The 17,364-nt window shown below is 42.5% G+C and overlaps 1 protein-coding gene across 1 annotated transcript; it reads right to left on the reverse strand.

The window, feature by feature from the left end:
- Positions 1-4,003: 4,003 nt before the first annotated feature.
- On the reverse strand, positions 4,004-14,585 carry HRG (histidine rich glycoprotein). Its single transcript, XM_012789650.2, has 7 exons — positions 14,330-14,585; positions 12,006-12,122; positions 10,980-11,070; positions 9,683-9,849; positions 7,896-7,976; positions 6,043-6,144; positions 4,004-4,870 (listed from the first exon to the last, which is right to left on the reverse strand). The coding sequence occupies exons 1-7, from the start codon at positions 14,510-14,512 to the stop codon at positions 4,085-4,087; spliced, it is 1,527 nt and encodes a 508-aa protein (XP_012645104.2). The 5' UTR covers positions 14,513-14,585; the 3' UTR covers positions 4,004-4,084.
- Between the last annotated feature and the right edge of the window lie 2,779 nt (positions 14,586-17,364).

Genomic DNA, 17,364 nt, shown 5'->3' on the forward strand with positions numbered 1-17,364 from the left:
AAATAATACCTTTTCAATAAATGGTGCTGGGAAAACTGGATAGCCACTTGTAGAAGGCTGAAGCAGGACCCACACCTTTCACCTTTCACAAAAATCAACTCACGCTGGATAACAGACTTAAACCTAAGGTATGAAACTATTAGAACTCTAGAGGAAAAACTCTCCTAGACATAGGCCTAGGCAAAGAGTTTATGAAGAAGTCCCCAAAGGTAATCACAGCAGCAACAAAAATAAATAAATGGGACATGATCAAACTACAAAGCTTCTGCACAGCCAAAGAAATAGTCATGAAAGTAAACAGACAACCTACAGAATGGGAGAAAATTTTCGCATCCTACACATCTGATAAAGGGGTGATAACTAGAATCTACTTAGAACTCACGAAAATCAGCAAGAAAAAAATCAAATAACCCTATTGAAAAGTGGGCAGAAGACTTGAACAGAAACTTTTCTAAAGAAGACAGAAGAATGACCAACAAACATGAAAAAATGCTCAACATCTTTAATCATCAGGGAAATGCAAATCAAAACCACAATGAGATATCACTTAACTCCAGTGAGAATGGCCTTTGTCAAAAAGTCTCCAAACAATAAATGTTGGCGTGGATGCCGAGAGAGAGGAACACTCCTACACTGCTGGTGGGACTGCAAACTAGTTCAACCTCTGTGGAAAGCAATATGGAGATAACTTAAGGTGATACAAGTGGATCTACCATTTGATCCAGCAATCCCATTGCTGGGCATCTACCCAAAAGACCCAATGACACTCTACAAAAAAGACACCTGCATCCGAATGTTTATAGCAGCACAATTCATAATTGCAAGGCTGTGGAAACAGCCCCAATGCCCATCAATCCAAGAATGGATTAATAAAATGTGGTATATGTATACCATGGAGTACTATTCAGCTCTAAGAAACAACGGTGATATAGCAAATCTTATATTTTCCTGGTTTGAGCTGGAAACCATACTACTAAGTGAAGTATCCCAAGAATGGAAAAACAAACACCACATATACTCACCAGCAAACTGGTATTAACTGAGCAGCACCTAAATGGACACATAGGAACTACAGTAATAGGGTATCGAGCAGGTGGGAGGGGGGAGGGGGGCGGGTATATACATACATAATGAGTGAGATGTGCACCATCAGGAAGATGGTCACGCTGGAAGCTCAGACTTGTGGGGGAAGGGGGAGGGGCACTTTTTGAAACCTTAAAATTTGTACCCCCATAATATGCCGAAATAAAAAAATTAAAAAAAGTACTTTATAAATGATAAAACACTACCCAAAATGCTTCTGTGGAAGCATAACACTTGGAGGTGTTAACCTGTACATTTATTTTGGCCTCCCTGGGTTTCACCTTTCTTTACTCCCCATTCAAACAGCTGACTTTGTGTTTATTCCCCCATGGAATAGCGTGATTCTGCAGGGTGACATTTAGCTGGTGCCTGCCAGGATGGCCATCCTGGTTGTTTAGATGGCAGCTGTTCTGATTGATTGTTGTATCTGGTCTGATGGTCTGATTGGTCAGTGCTTGTGTCATATTGGTTATTAAATTCTTTGAGTATCAACACTGTAGTTGGAAGATAGAGAGAATCTGAAGTCTTTTTTTTTTTTGAGACAGAGTCTTGCTCTGTCACCCCAGCTAGAGTGCAATGGTCTCATCAGTCGACTGCAACCTCAAATCCTGGGTTCAAGAGATCCTCCTGCCTCAGGCTCCCTGAGTAGCTGGAACTATAGGCATGGGGCACCACACCTGGCTAACTTTTCTATTTTTTCTAGAGATGGGGTCTCACTCTTGGTTAGGCTGGTCTCGAACTGCTGGCCGCAAGCGATCCTCCCACCTGGGGCACCACACCTGGCTAACTTTTCTATTTTTTCTAGAGATGGGGTCTCACTCTTGGTTAGGCTGGTCTCGAACTGCTGGCCGCAAGCGATCCTCCCACCTTGGCCTCTCAGAGAGCTACGATTACGGGGACGAGCCACCACAAACTGGTAGAATCTGAAGTCTTATTAGCCTGTTTCTAAATGCCTGAGCCCCGATTGGAGAGGAGAAAAAGAAAGAGGATTACAGTGTGGAAAGTCATCTGGCACTAAAAATAAATAAAGTGAACTTGTCTGAGACTAGAAAGAGAATCCCTGGCTAGGGGAGAAGAGATGGGAAGAACAGCAGGGTCTGGGGGTTGTGAAGCTGTGGAGACCTCCACCCTGTTTTCTGGGGATGCAGCCAGGAAGGCCACAGCATCCTGCGGACAGAAGAGATCTGCTTGGTGTATCTTAGCAGCTGTGTCCATTGGTATTCTCATAAGAGACTCCTACAAACTCAGTTTGATACAGAAGTAGCAGAGAAACTACACTCAAAGAGCGATGTGAACAGGGTAGTGAGTATCCTTCAGCAGGGGGACTGGGGGACCAGTAAGAGTCAGACGTCCTCCTCATGCCCGCCATCCAGGCACCTTAGCACTGTGTGAGATTCTAGAACTGTGGCATGACTTTGTAGGGGAGTAGCAGGGTGTGGGGAAGGAGTAGGACTCCAAGAAAGCAGGGGATTAATTTTCCTATTAGCCCAGTAGGATGGCAACCTGAAATAGAATTTAATTTGTTCTGAAAATAACTATTGTAACTATTTCTTGTGCACCTGAATTTATGGTTATGATTCGTGCTTGTAACTTTCTTTACAATTTATAGCCACAGCTTTTTTTGCTTCATAATCGAATTTAGAATTTACTTTTTTTCCCCCTCAACTCTCAATTTTATTCTCTCAAGGGACAAGGACACCAAGGATTGGACTATCCTCTGCAGGTGTCGGATAGCCTTTGTGCAGGGACCAAATGCCCACCCCCCGGTTCCCATCCACTGTAAAGGCAGGTCTTGTGAGTTTCATTAACCTATTCACTCATCCATTCATAAATGTTTGCTGAACACCTGTTCAGTGTTGGGACAGAACAAGGATAGAGATTCCTGCCTTTCACGGTTTGAAGGAAAACACAGGTAAACACATCAGCAATGGCACACAGGGTGGCCAGGGCTGTAGTTAAGGCTGAGATAGATGACTGTGGGAGGTGACACCCTGCAGGGCTTTAGTTTGCAACGTTGAGGGCAAACCTTGGCCTAAAATACTCCCCCACGGCCCCAGTGTTCAATTTTTCTCACTTCAGGAGCCTGAGATACCCACTTCACAAGCTCCCTGTGGGGGTTTTGGAGCCCATTGAGACCCACAATAGTCTGTTTACCTCCCTTAGACTGATAGCATCACTTTCAGAAGTCACTTTTAAATTGATGGCAATAATTACACTAGAGCTTATCACAAAACTATATTAAATTTTTCCCACTTAAAATTTCTCGGCTAAATGCTTTCCTTGACCCAATGACTTCTGGTTCTTATTTTCCTAATGCACACAATGTCTTTACCCTCTGAATTTTCTGCACATCTCTTGACACCCCGGGCTACTCTCTGCTCAGATTCATTCTCCAAAGTGTTTACTCTAGGCTGGATTTTAACCTTTCTTGATCTCAAACACATAAAGTCTGAATTTCCCCTTACTCCGTTCTCTTTCTGGTTCTTCATGTGAGTCCCCACACCTTCCTCATCTGCCGTGTGAGGCTGGGGGCTCTTATTCTGACAGATCTCAAGCATACTCTGTTTTCACCTACTTTGCTACCAAAGGAAATTTAGATGACTAAAAATAATCACTAGGAGAGAATTAGGGTCACTTTTATGATAATAATAATCTTTCAAGGAATAAAAGGTATGACTAGCTATCATAAGTAGTCAGAGAGACTCTAGAATTAGAGGATTTAAGTCCATGAAAGAAAGAAATTCAGAGGATCACAGATTTGCCTTAAGTGTTGTAGTGGCCAGTGACAGAATTCATGATGAATTTGTAGCACTGAGGTCTTTCATCTCCTTTGCATTTGTCTGTCTCTTCTTATGCCATTTCCTCCCCATCCACATTTTGCCCTATACTGTGTATGAAAGTAAGGTGAAAAGAACTGTAATTTTATTTATTTGTGATCACATTTTATTTATGGTTCTAATTCAAATTATTATTCATTTTTCCCCATCGAGGGAGTCACATTTTATTTGGGGTCTGTATATGCAAAAAACTTGGAAATTTGTAGAAACTCATTGTTGAACGTCCCTGGACACAACTCAGAGGCTGATTGAGGGAAGGGCTTTAGGGAATCACTGTGGTTTGGCAATGAGAAGATGGGAAAATTAGCTTCAGGAAGAGGAAGAATTTCACCTCTATTTAGTGGAGGCAGCCGGTAAACATAGCCAATTGGTCTCCGGTGAAAGGGGAAGTGTCCTTTACCTGGACCTTTTTCTTTTGAGTGCCTATGTGGTGGGCCATGGCCACGGCGATGGTGATCTTGGGGACCTTCGTTATGGACTGGTGGGTCACAGGGTCCATAGTGATGGAAATCATGGTCATGGGGGCCGTGTCCATGGGGGCCATGTCCATGGGGGCCGTGTCCATGGGGGCCGTGTCCATGGGGGCCGTGTCCATGGGGGCCGTGTCCATGAGGGCCGTGTCCATGGGGGCCGTGTCCATGGGGGCCGTGTCCATGGGGGCCGTGTCCATGGGGGTGGTGCTCGTGGTCATGGTGTTCACTGGAATTATGATCATGGGGGTGCCTTTGGGTCTCATTGATGCCAAAAGGGTGGCGATGACATCTTGACCCTGGAGGAGGTACACCTGCATCAAGTGGAGGTCTGCCTGCGTGATCTTTTCCTTCTGGAGGGGGTGGGCATCCCCAGTCATGTGGCTTGTGGGGGTGATGATGATCTCTGACTCCATCAGGCTTGAATGGAGGCTTGCCATGCCCATGACCACCGAAGGGGGGGTGGTGGCCCAGGTGTTCCTAGTCACAGACATAGAAAAGGAGTATCATCACGTAACACAAAAGGAGAAGTTAGATCTTTAACTTGATGTAGATCAATGGCTCCCAGTCCTTTGAATTCCACAAATCAATAGAAAAAGTAGGATAACAACAAAAAAAAAGTTCTCAAAATTTTATCTATCAAAGTTGACATTTAAAACACAAATGACTATCATCTACCACCATCAATTCACACACACACAAATAACATTCTGATAAAAAAAAAAAGAGTCAGAAAGATAATCTCAGAGTATTGATTAGTCCTTTGGGTGGAATAAATGTTCTATATGAAAACTTTATTATCCTTACTTTTCTCATTTTGACAGAAAGTGGTGAAACTATATTTTGAAATGGTGCCCATCTGCAGACCAACATTTGGAAAATGAGTGACTTATAATAATTGATGTTCTCAAAAGAGTTCTGAGATGATATCCACATGCTTTACTTCTAAAAGGTGATCACTTGGCCTCGTCCTTCTCCTCCTGTTCACACTAATTTTTTAAAAATCTATGGAGCTATGTTCATCGCGACTAACTTGCTCTTTCTTTTTCTTTCTTTCTTTTTTTGACTTGAGACATGGATGGTTAGATTATTTTCAGTTTTTTTCCATGTATAAAAAATTCTATGAATAAAATCTTTGTGCTCACCCACAAAATAGAACAAAGATTTGTGGAACAGATGTAAAATATTGTTTTGCATTTTATTATATATACCATTGTTTAATAAATTTGAGGCTAATTTGTTCCCCTTAGGCTCTATGCCTAATAGTAAAAGCTAGGAATTACTAAATCTCAGCACCAGAGTCCTTAGAAGAACCATATTCAAATTCATTCAAGGCCAATTGAATTGGCCATGATTTTACTTTTCTGCCAGATCTTAGCCCTCCCTAATTCTTGGAAAGTTTTCACACTTTTTTTTTTTTCTTTTTTTTTTTTTTAGCCTTCCTAATTTCTGTGCAGTTTTCACACTTTTTGTGTCATGCCAGCAATTGCACTTCTTTCCCCAAGGATCAGGTCTCTCTGTCTCTGTCCCTCTCTCTTTCTCTCACAGACCCCACACACCACACACACACAGCCATAAGAACCAAATACGCTATGTGTGTAATATCACTTAATCTGCCATTGCTTGCAAGACAGTCTACTTAGGCAACCAACCTCAGGGTTGAAGACTTCACAGTTCACATCAAGTTCTTTTGGGGTTTCCAAGTCAGAGTCTTCTACATCATAGAATGAAACTGCTCTGCAGAATGCAAAGACCTACAAGAGAAAGAGAAGCTTATTGGTGTGTATGTGTGTATGCGTGCATGCTCGTGGGCATGTGAACAGGTGGTAGGAAGGTGCCCAGCCAGAGTTGTGAACTTTCAGATATTCAGGAAAGGAAGAACAGCTTTAGAAAAATCAAGGTAATATTATCAGATATTCCCACCAGTTATTCAATAATCTTTCACAATCAACACTTTGGGGAAAGTGCAGTGCAGATTCCAAAGGATCTCATTTCAAATTGCTGTGGTTCTCTTCCCTGACCAGTTCCCAGTGCTGGGCTTCCCCATGGCTGGTGGTAAGGAGCAGCACGTCATTGCTGCCTTGCCTTTAGGCAAGCCCTTCTGCAGAAGACCTGACTTGCCTGTGCCTAGAGGAATGAGGAATGGTGCAAAAGAGGGATTTTACGACTTTAACTGGTTCCTTGGAAGGAAGTGTTGGAAGGGAGGAGCCTATATACAGATGGATTTGCATGGACCCTGTCAGGGAAGTGTCTGCTGGCTCCACCCTACGTACAAGGGCTGCAGCGGCTGGCTGGCCTTCCTCCAGAGGCGCCAGGATCTAGGTGTGAAAGATACACTAGAACAAGAGGATGACTCTTCCCTAGAAGAAGTTGTTAAGCATTAAGGTTCTGAGTGCAGTTTGGGAATCAGATAGACCTATGTCAATCCTGGGCTCCCCACAAGCTAGTTGTATGAATTTAGTCAAATTACACAAAATTTCTGAAGCTCGGTCTTTATAAAATGGGGATAATACGGTGAACGCACAGGTTGTGGGAGGGCTTAATCAAATGAGATGGTGCTGTAAAACACTTAGCACTGAGCCTGCTCTCCCCCTCTCCCCTGGTTCTGCACTGTTTGTGTTCCCCACACAAAGATAGTTAAGGGTTTGTTGGGGACAGGGGTAGGCAGGATTCTAGAACTAGATAGGGTTGAAAATTTGAATAGCCAGAAAAGGAACTAACAAATACTTCTTCCCTTCTGGCCAGGGAATATACGTTGTTAAATCAGAAAAACCCTAGACTTGAAATTAGAATTAAAATTCTGTATCCTAACACTTTCTAGCTAAGTTCCCTTAAGTAAGTGGTTACAATTCTAGGTCCTCTTGTTGCAGAGAAATGGACGCAGACACCTGCTTTCTTTCTCAGCAGGATGGTCATAAGGTTCCAACTAGACAATGATATATGTGCAGGTGTTTTGTAAACTGCATGTCACCATGCAAATGTCAGGTGTTATTAACAACATCTTCCTGCAAGTACATGGGAATCAATTTGTGAATGATTAGGGGACAAATCCCACTGGACTATGTGTGGGAAGAACTGGATTTTAATTTCAGCTTGGACATGAACCTGGGTAAGACCCTTCCTTTGCTGAGCTTCAGTTACCTGCTCATTTGTCAAACGGGATCTGTGGGTGTCAATGAGATGGAGTGAATGGACTACTTGGTGTGTGGGTCTTATTACAAGCTCATTGTTAGTTTTAGGTAAGCCTTTAATTCTAATGGGTTAAAAAAAAAAACCTCAGTTTTAAGTTTAGGCATATACATGTATCATGCACATTATAAAATCATATTCTCACAATTCAGTAATTTCTCAGTGGCTTGGTTTCCCCATCGGCAAACTTGGGATAAAAATAGTCTCTATCTCATATGGTAGAGTAAGGGCTCATTAAGCACTTAGCAGAGCACCTGGAGGGCAGTAAGCACTCTCTAGATGATACTAGCATTTCACAGACGTGTGTTACACTCACCTTATGGTGTCTGGGGAAATGGGGCTTGGAGCAGTTTCTTATAGAGAATTCCACGAAGTACTTGGTTCCTTTCCCTCCTCTCTAGAACAGATGGGATCAAAACGGTTTCAGGAACAAAGGAAAAGGGCGAAAAATCAATATATAACCTACTATCCAGTAAATTGTATTAATAAAGCAATATAAGGATTCAAAATCACCAATATGTGCCGTTTTTCTTCTGGTTTCTGTCTTTTAAAAATTGATCACTGGGCCGGGCGCGGTGGCTCACGCCTGTAATCCTAGCTCTCTGGGAGGCCGAGGCGGGCGGATTGCTCAAGGTCAGGAGTTCAAAACCAGCCTGAGCTAGAGCGAGACCCCGTCTCTACTATAAATAGAAAGAAATTAATTGGCCAACTGATATATATATATAAAAAAAAAATTAGCCGGGCATGGTGGCACATGCCTGTAGTCCCAGCTACTCGGGAGGCTGAGGCAGAAGGATCGCTGGAGCCCAGGAGTTTGAGGTTGCTGTGAGCTAGGCTGACGCCACGGCACTCACTCTAGCCTGGGCAACAAAGCGAGACTCTGTCTCAAAAAAAAAAAAAAAAAAAAAAAAAAAAAAAAAAAAAAAAAATTGATCACTGAAGGGAAAAGGTGACTACCTACCATTTCATTGAAAAGATTCAGATAATACAGACACAACCAAGTACAGTGTGAAAACTCACTCTTCCTGCACCCCAACTTCTCCTGCTTAGAGGTACCACCATCATTCACTTCATGTGTTTCTCTTTTTAACCTTTTCCCAGATACAATGCACATATACACATACATCTAAGTATTTCATATAAATGGGCTCATATTCTTAAATATTGTTCTGTAACCTGCTTTTCCTTTAGCAATATGTCTTGAAACTCTTTCCAATACACATGGATCTGAAATATTCCTTTTAGTAACTGCATTGTATTCATTTCAGTGCTTGTATGGACCATAATCTATTTAACTTTGCATTTTCAAAATGCATGAGAGACACCAACCAGCTGCTCTACAAGACAGCTCTGGGTGGGAGGCTCCTGAGTCTTAGGACAGGGAGGCAGGGAACCTTCTAGATTCAGCCACACCACTGGATGTGGGGAAGTAGTTTCTCTGAGCCTCAGTTTTCCATCCCAAAAGAAGGATGCCAATATTGGATAATTTTTTTTTTTTTTTTTTTTGAGACAGGATCTTGCTCTGTTGCCTGGGGTAGAGTACAGTGGTGTTTTCATAGCTAACTTCAACCTCAAACTCCTGGGCTCAAGTGCTCCTCCTGTCTCAGCCTCCCAAGTAGTTGGGACTACGGGACTGCACCACTATGCCTGGCTAAATTTTCTATTTTCTGTAAAGACAGAGCCTCCTTCTTGCTCGGGCTGATCTCAAACTCCTGGCCTCAAGCCATCCTCTTGCCTCAGCCTCCCTAAGTGCTAGGGTTACAGGCATGGGCCACTGCGCCTGGCCAATACTGGATAATTTTTAATGACTCACATAACCCTACTATGCTGTTTTCTTTTCCTCTTTCCTTTTTGGATGTTCCCTCCTCTCTGTCACATATCTACTCCCACCCCCATGCATACACTCTCTAAAAATAAAAAACTTGCAGACAGCAGTTCTTTGGGACCTGCTGCCTGTCTATTACAGCCCCAAAGGCTGCAATGGGTCCTCAATTTAGAAGCAGCTGGTCATTCGAGGCAGGAAGAGAGGGTGTGCCGTTCACTTGGTGCCCGCCAAGTGGGAGCCTGGGCCCTCAGACCGTAGCGGACGTGGTGGGGACTCACCGCTCTTGCAACTCTCTCTACTTTGTCCACTCTGAAAGAGGCGAAGTCACCATTCTCCTCTTTGTACTTCTCAAGGGCTTGGTTGGCTTGATTTCTGTAGAGCTCAGTGTCCTCAAAGAAGTCTGAGATTACAGGACTGTCTTTTTTATTGGTCAATGCTGAAGACACTAGATGAAGAAGATGGGAGTGTCGTGATTACTGGGTGGGAAATGGCAATGGTGACAAGAATAAGAATAACTTCATTTTACAGATGGGCAGATGGAGTGTTGGGGAAGCTAAATGACTTGTTCACGGTCAATCGGCCCCTCCGCAGCAGAGCCAGACTGCTGCTCCTTCTTTCTGGTCCTTCAGATGCCCAAGTCTCTGCTGTGACCCCTCTTCACAATGTCCTCACCACTACCCCTCACAAAGTGCCAGCATTTTTGTGAATCTTCTGGCTTTGCCAAGGAGGAAGAGGCATCACGAAGATAAAGGTTTGCCCAGAGAGAAAGAAGATACATAGCTCAACCTTTCTTTAAGGCAACCTCCTACAGAAGTTGCTTGGCTGTTGAATATTTGCTATTTTTTGAAGGAATTCTGTGTAATTGATTTTGAAAATGTACATAAAAAGAGCATGGAGTTCAGAGTCAACACTGCCGGAACTGAGTTGTATCTTCACCACATCCTGATTGTGTCCCAAGGCCAAGTCCTTAAACATCCCAATTATTTCATCTCTAATATAGGTGGTATCCTAATCTTTACTTTGTAGCCTTGCTGTGAGATTAAATGAGATGATATGCATTTTGAAAACTGTTAAATAATACACAGCTTTTAAATGTTGAGGTCAATATTTATTGAGTGCTAGGAATGCTCTGCCAAGTGTACTACATGAACGAAACATCTTATTCAATTCTAACAAGAATCCTAAAAGCTAATGTTCTTATTATCCTCATTTTTCCAAATGAGAAAAGCTTGAAGAGGTTAAGTAGTCTGCTCCCAAAACTATACAACTAGTAAATGATGACGCTGGGATTCAAACTAAAACAAATCTGACCTCAGAGCCTATGTCTCTACAATGATGCTATACTACTTTTTTAAAATCTCTATTTTTATGCATTGAAGTTCTTTAAAGAAAGGTGTACCAGTAACTGGGAAAAACTCTCTCCCTTCTGTTTCCAGGAAAGCGAGTGATATAATGCAGTCCATGTGGGTAGAAACTTTCTGTCACGTACATCATAGTATTACATGAGGAATACCATGGTATGATTGAAGTCTATATTAACCTAGAATTAATGAGCAATTAAACAGATTACCATACCAGAACTTGTGGTGCAGTTAAAGTCAACCAGCCTAAGATCCTCGGATTCACTCGAATACCTTGTAGCTATTACCTTGCATTGTCCGATCACCTGTAAGAAAGAGGGTTTTGAGTCCTTGCTGGGTCATTGCACACAAGAGAACAAAAAGGTGATGCAGCACATTTCTACTATCCATTTAAAGTGTATTTGGGCTTTTCTTCATCAAACCCTGTCTCAAACCTGAGTTTCCTTAGTCTGTTTCTGTGTGCTGTGTAATATTGACACCCAAAATCCTCATGATAACTAGGGAGAAACTGCTTGAGGAATCATGACCATATCCCAAACATTTCAGGGGAAAAGAAGGCAAAACTCCTAGCTGTGTAAACCTCTTGTTTTCTGGAAATGAAATCTTATATCCGTGCTTACTTGTCTTTGTGTTCTCCTCCTGTACCAGAGAGTATAGTGTTGCAGTCCGACGTATAGAACAAGACCCTATTCCTCACTTCATGTACAATGTGCAGAACAAGACCCTATTCCTCACTGCATGTGCAATGTGCAGAACAAGACCCTATTCCTCACTTCATGTGCAATGTACAGAACAAGACCCTATTCCTCACTGCATGTGCAATGTGCAGAACAAGACCCCTTCCTCACTGCCTCTAATCCCTTTGAGCATTCCTGTCACAGGACCAGTCTTGATAGGACACGATTACAAGTTCACAGATTCTTAGATACATAGACTGTCAGGGCTGGAAAAGATCCTAAGATCCTCCTCTCATTTTGCAGTTGAAAAGACGGAAGTCTAGCGATGCTATTAGGCGACGGGCGTAAGGCCTCGCATCTGATCCCACTATCATCCCATGGGGCCACAAGCCCTGCTGACATATCTTGAACTGGATTCCTAGGAATGGCTCTCAAGAGTACGAATCAAGGTCAACATAACCTTCCTGAGTCTCAAGGCAAAAGCTGCTCAATCTTACCTGGAGTAAGCAGAGTATATGGAAAGAGGAATGGTAAGAGGAGAGAATAGTACCCTGCATACTTACTATATGAGATGGAAATTTAAAAACATCCATCTCACAGTCTTTCCAGTGCTTCCTGGAGAGGACTGAGCAGTCAGATTCCTTCACATCCAAGACTAGATAATAGACAGTTGCAGGTCCCTGAGGAATGCCAAGAAAGCAGCAGGTGAGTAACACGTGGGAACCCAGAGGTTTTTTCTTAATGAAAGCTGTATCTTTATTTCCTAAACATAGTTCCTGTCCATCTCCCCATCTTTGCTGATGTACCTTTATGACATTTGATCTGCCCATTTGAATAAATAGCTTCAAACAGTTATTTCCAAATATTGTTAGTAAGTGGCCATGCTTTTCTTCTATCCACAAGCTTTGAAAAGCTATTGGTAAATGGCAGTGCTGATTTGGGTGGAGGTGTTGAAGGTACAGGGCTAGAATTACAAGTGATGACGGCCACATCACGGCCTCCAATATGTACTTGCAGTTTCATCCTAGCACCCAGTTTGATTCCTGAACTTGGATTTCTGCCTCCATTTCCATTTGCTGGAATTGATAATTCACTTTCTTCTCTTACAACCCAGCTACCTCTCTCAACTTTGCTTGTTTTTATCAGTGACACAATCAATTACTTATTGCTTTAGACTCTGGTTTAAAAAATGTAAATCGTGGAGGATGCCACCCACCCACTCTGTATACTGCCACTCAGAGGAGGGGCTGTGCCGACGCATCCCCTGTCCTGCTCATGTGGCAAGAGCCTGGGATGGGACTGACAGTCACTGAATTATTGGCTGCATCCCAAATGCCTGTGCTCCTGTTCTCAGCAACCTGCAATCCCTCCCTCTCTTGTACCTGAACGAGGGTCAGTCACTCTGTTTGTCCTCCATAGTACTCCATGGTCTGACCTTCCTGATTTCAGCTGTTCCACCCAAGGGCAGGGGTAGGTCTTTTTGTGGGAGGGGAGGAAGTCTTTAACTCTGACCTCAAAATCCAGTCCAGATAAGCTTATAATCTAAGTGAAGACAGTAGGCTTGCTTGGCTTCAAAATAAGCTCACAGTCTCTCTTCCAACCTGATGGCTGCCCCAGAGCCCACATAGAACTGCTGGAACCTCTGCTGCCCATGTTCCATCACTCCTAACAACCTTCTTCCTGACTCCTCCCCACCTAGAGTGGTGTGCCTGGAATTCACCTGGAAGGCCTCTACCCAGGCCCTCTTGCTATTCAAATCCTACCCATTATTAAGGACCAAACCAAAGCTTTCTCTCATCTGATCTTAATAAATCTTCTTTGATCCCATTGCTTTGGTATATTTACTACTCATTTGGTCTCTTGAATATTATTGGGGCTCAGAACATGATCCCCCAAAGTTTGGTGCCGGGGCATGCTGAGTGCTGTGAAGGGAAAGAAACTGAAAGGGCCTCTGGAGCAAGATCTGTCTGCCCTTCACTCACCTTCCTTTCTCCTGCTCCCCTTTCTCCCCAAGGCAAGCCACAGAAACTACAGTTCCACTTCCCCAAAGCGGGTCATAGAAACTAGAATCCCTCTCCCTCAAAGCAGCCATAAAACCTAGAAAAATGACTATACCCTTTCCCCCAGGCATTTCTGTGAAGGAGCTGTCTAAAAGAAATCCTCTGACCTGTCTGCAAGTAGTTAATAAGACCTGCCTTCTAGAAGGGTCCTGTTCCATGCTTGGGAAAAACGAATTCCACACAGAGAGGCCAAGAATAATCTGAAAACAGGTCTTGCTGGGTTTCCTCCCTTCTGTCATCATTGTATCATATCCTATTGTGTAGTCACATTTCTACACAGCTGTTGTTTTGTCAAGAATTTAAGCATACAGATGACAGCTTCCCGCGGATCTGTGCATCTTCATTTCTGAAGGCGCTCATGTCAAGTAAAACTTTTATTAAATAAGTTTTTATGTTTTCTCCTATTAATATGTCTTTGTTAGTTTGATTTCAGTCTCAGGAACCCTAGGAATGTTGAGAAAACTCTTTCTCCCCCCACCCTCAGTTTATCCCATCATGCACAGTTTGCCTTTAAGTGTCAGCAGACTATTATTTCCTTGAAGGCAAGGCCCACAGTTTATTCTAATTTTTTTCTATCAGTACTTAATATTTCACTGGGCTCAGCTAAGTACTTGTAAGTACTTACAGATTGATTCTTAGTTAAGGTCTTACTAATAATAAACATTAGTCTGAAGTAACAAAGAACAATCTAGAGCAGCCACAGAAACTAAACAGAAAACCCTGAGCAAAGCCATTCACTGTGCAAAGCAGTAGACCCAGAGGGTAGAGTCACGTCTGCCCCTGGTGCATGGTCACCCAGCTCAGCTCTGCCATCCATGATTCCTCACCACTCTGTCCAAGTGGGCATCATCAACGCGCAGCAACTGGAAAAGGTAGCCATCCCGCCGCCATTTATTGATCAAGTCTAGAGCTTTCCCAGCCTCTGGCTCAGTGGCATTGCAGTCCGTGGGACTCACAGCACATGAATACTGCAGTGACATCAAAAGCAGCACTGCAGTGAGTGCCTTCATTTTGTTAAACTGTCCCTTGCTATGGTCTACTCCATAGAATTTTATATAGACGCTCTGAAACACACACACCACAATTGATTAAACAAAGTCTTTGTACATTTTCGTTGTATAACTGGGAATGTTCACCTTGACCCCTGGTTCAAATATCCGTCAACAGGCTGTAAATGATTAGTGGATCCTTGGGACGGAAAGTTGAGAAACACGGCTGGTGAGTGGGTGAAACAGTGATCTGCACATATCAGGATATGTTTAGCAGGTCGCAGATCCAAAGTGTGTCTCTGACCATAAAAACTGCCTATGTTGGTGTGGGGGATGCGGTTGGGGGCAATTTTCCTCCATCTGCCCATGTGCCTCGGCTGGAAATCCCCACCACCAGTCCTCTCTTGGGATTTTGGCACTAAAACTCCTCAGTGGGATACAACTGTGTTATCTAAGGGAGGTGACGTGTTAAACAATTAACATTATAAAAGGAGGTAAAATAGTATGATTAAGAGGCTGTTGCTTTGGAATCAGACTCTAATTTCCAACCCTGGCTCTCTTACTGTGTGATGCTGGGTAAGCAACAAAACTTCTCTGATTCTTAGTTTCCTCATTTATAAGATAGAGATTAATATCTTTTTGCAGGCTCATGTGATAATTACATAAGACAAAACCAATATAAAGCAACCAATACAATTCTTGGCACATAATAGGTGCTGAATGAATGGTGTTATTTATTATTATTATTAGTGTGCCTGGGAATAAGTTGGGGGCCATGCCATCCCAGTTCTCTGTGGCCCTTAAAGCATGCAAAAAGAATTGGTTCATGTGGAAGAGAACGGTGGTGAGAGCAGAAGCCAAACAACTGGATGCCCATCCCACTGGGGGGGCTCAGCACTGGGAGACAGGGCTAGGATACAGCTGACCCCCTACCCTCAGCCCTCTGAAGAAACCAATATACCTACCTGGAACCTTCACACGAGCAGAGGTATATATACCAATATATCTACATGGAACCTTCACGCCAGCAGCATGAGAATGGACCAGAGGGAATCATCCTAGGTTCCCTCCCCACTGCCAACAAACAGCCAGTCTCTTAGGCAGCATCTCCCTTCCTCCCTGCTCTTTCTCTAAAGTGGTGTCCATGAGGGTCTACAGCAATGGCTCTCGGCCAGGTCTTCATATTAGAATCACCCGAGAAGCTGTAAAAAATCTTGATGTCTAGGACTCCCTCCAGCACAATTTGATCAGAATCTTTGGGGGTGGATCCAGGTATTGGTAGTTTTAAAACTCCAGAAAATTCTAACGTGTACAGTCAAGGTTGAGAACTAGTGGGTCTCTATGCAGAACTCAAGGGAGGGAAAGAATTTGAAGACAGAGAGAAAAGGGATGAGGTATATGAAAAGTAGTCCTCACTTCCAAGAGTCACAGATTGGGTTCATAAGTGCTAAAAATGGAAGAAACAAGTTTTGAGTAATGTTTGAAATTGAACTTTTAATATCAACACCACTGGCTTTTAAACACCCAAGTGGGACAACTCTGTGTAACTTAGAATGACAGGAACAATACGAACTCAGGTCAAGGTGTTGTTTAGAGCCTCAATGAGGCAGAGGGAAAGCTATTGATTGAAACAAAAACTGTTTTGTGTTTCAATGAGTTGAGCTCCTTAATTAAGCCTTTCTATTATTGCTATATTGGCTGAACCAGTATGGGGTGCCCTGGGTGAACCAAATGCCGGGAATGTTGAGCTGGGAAGAGGCACCAAGAACAGGAGTATCCTCTTCCTACAGCGCTGTTTTGTGGAGACCATGGGCTAAATGGGGAAGCCATATATCCTCTTCTTTTTGCTTTACTGAATCTTCACACAGCTACAGTGCTAACAATGTCATTCTAGTAACCTGGGAGCTTCAGGTGAGATGTTTGAGGGAGCACATTAAAGGTGCTGGGATGCTGATGGTTGGGAAGAGACAGATAATGGTGAATAGGAGAGATATTGTATGCTGAGGAACAGTCTGATGATCTAGGAAGTGACCAGTGAATGGCCTCAGATGTGAATTGAGATAGGAGCAGTGACTGTTCCCAAATGGTATCTGGGGCACACTGGGGTGGGTGGACTTCACGTTCTCATTCCAGCATTCAGGTTCTTTCTGGGTGTCTTGGCCATATGATCAGAAAAAAGCAGCTAACAGAATTTTTATTCTTTAAAGCTTTTTGACTCATAATAGAACATATGCTCTTTGCAAAAAATATAGAAAATATAAAATGTATAAAGAAAATTCACCCATAATTCCACCATCATGACAAAAATCAAATATTATAATATAATTTCTTCATAGACTTTTTTCTATTTGAATATATGTAATATATACCTTTTGCATCATTGGAATTATTCTACATAGACAGGTGTTTTTTTCCCTCCACTGTGGTTGAGTATTTATGTACCTATAACCTTCATTTTTTTAAGTATTAATAAAACCATGTAAGCTTTATAAATGTTGTTTTTAAAATAAGATTTTAAAATTTTGGGTTATTTTAATTGTATGGTTTTTAGTCATAAACATAACCTCTGCACAAAGTAAAAAGACAAGCAAACATGATATTCTAAAATAAAATTAAGTCTCTTTTTCCCACCTCTCACATCCCAAACCTTTTCCCAAGGGAAGAACTTTTAATAATTCCTTGTTATATATGGTTTAAATATTATATTTCCCCATAAGGCTATACTGTGAGGACTGTCTCAGATTATTAAATAGTCTTCAGAAAGATTATTTTGAAATTATGTGATATTGTATGTTAAATGTGTGTTAATGTATTTAACTTTCCCCTATTTTTGGCCATGTTTGTTACTTCCCATTATTTGTTCTTATACATAA

The sequence above is a fragment of the Microcebus murinus genome, chromosome 1, assembly GCF_040939455.1.
Source record: "Microcebus murinus isolate Inina chromosome 1, M.murinus_Inina_mat1.0, whole genome shotgun sequence".
Lineage (NCBI taxonomy): Eukaryota > Metazoa > Chordata > Mammalia > Primates > Cheirogaleidae > Microcebus > Microcebus murinus.

Coding starts and splice junctions, on each gene's coding strand:
- HRG (XM_012789650.2), bottom strand. CDS start 14,512: ATGAAGGCACTCACTGCAGTGCTGCTTTTGATGTCACTGCAGTATTCA. Junction 12,123..14,329: donor ATGCCCACTTGGACAGAGTG/GTGAGGAATCAT, acceptor GGCATTCCTCAG/GGACCTGCAACTGTCTATTA. Junction 6,145..7,895: donor ATTTCCCCAGACACCATAAG/GTGAGTGTAACA, acceptor TTTCTCTTGTAG/GTCTTTGCATTCTGCAGAGC.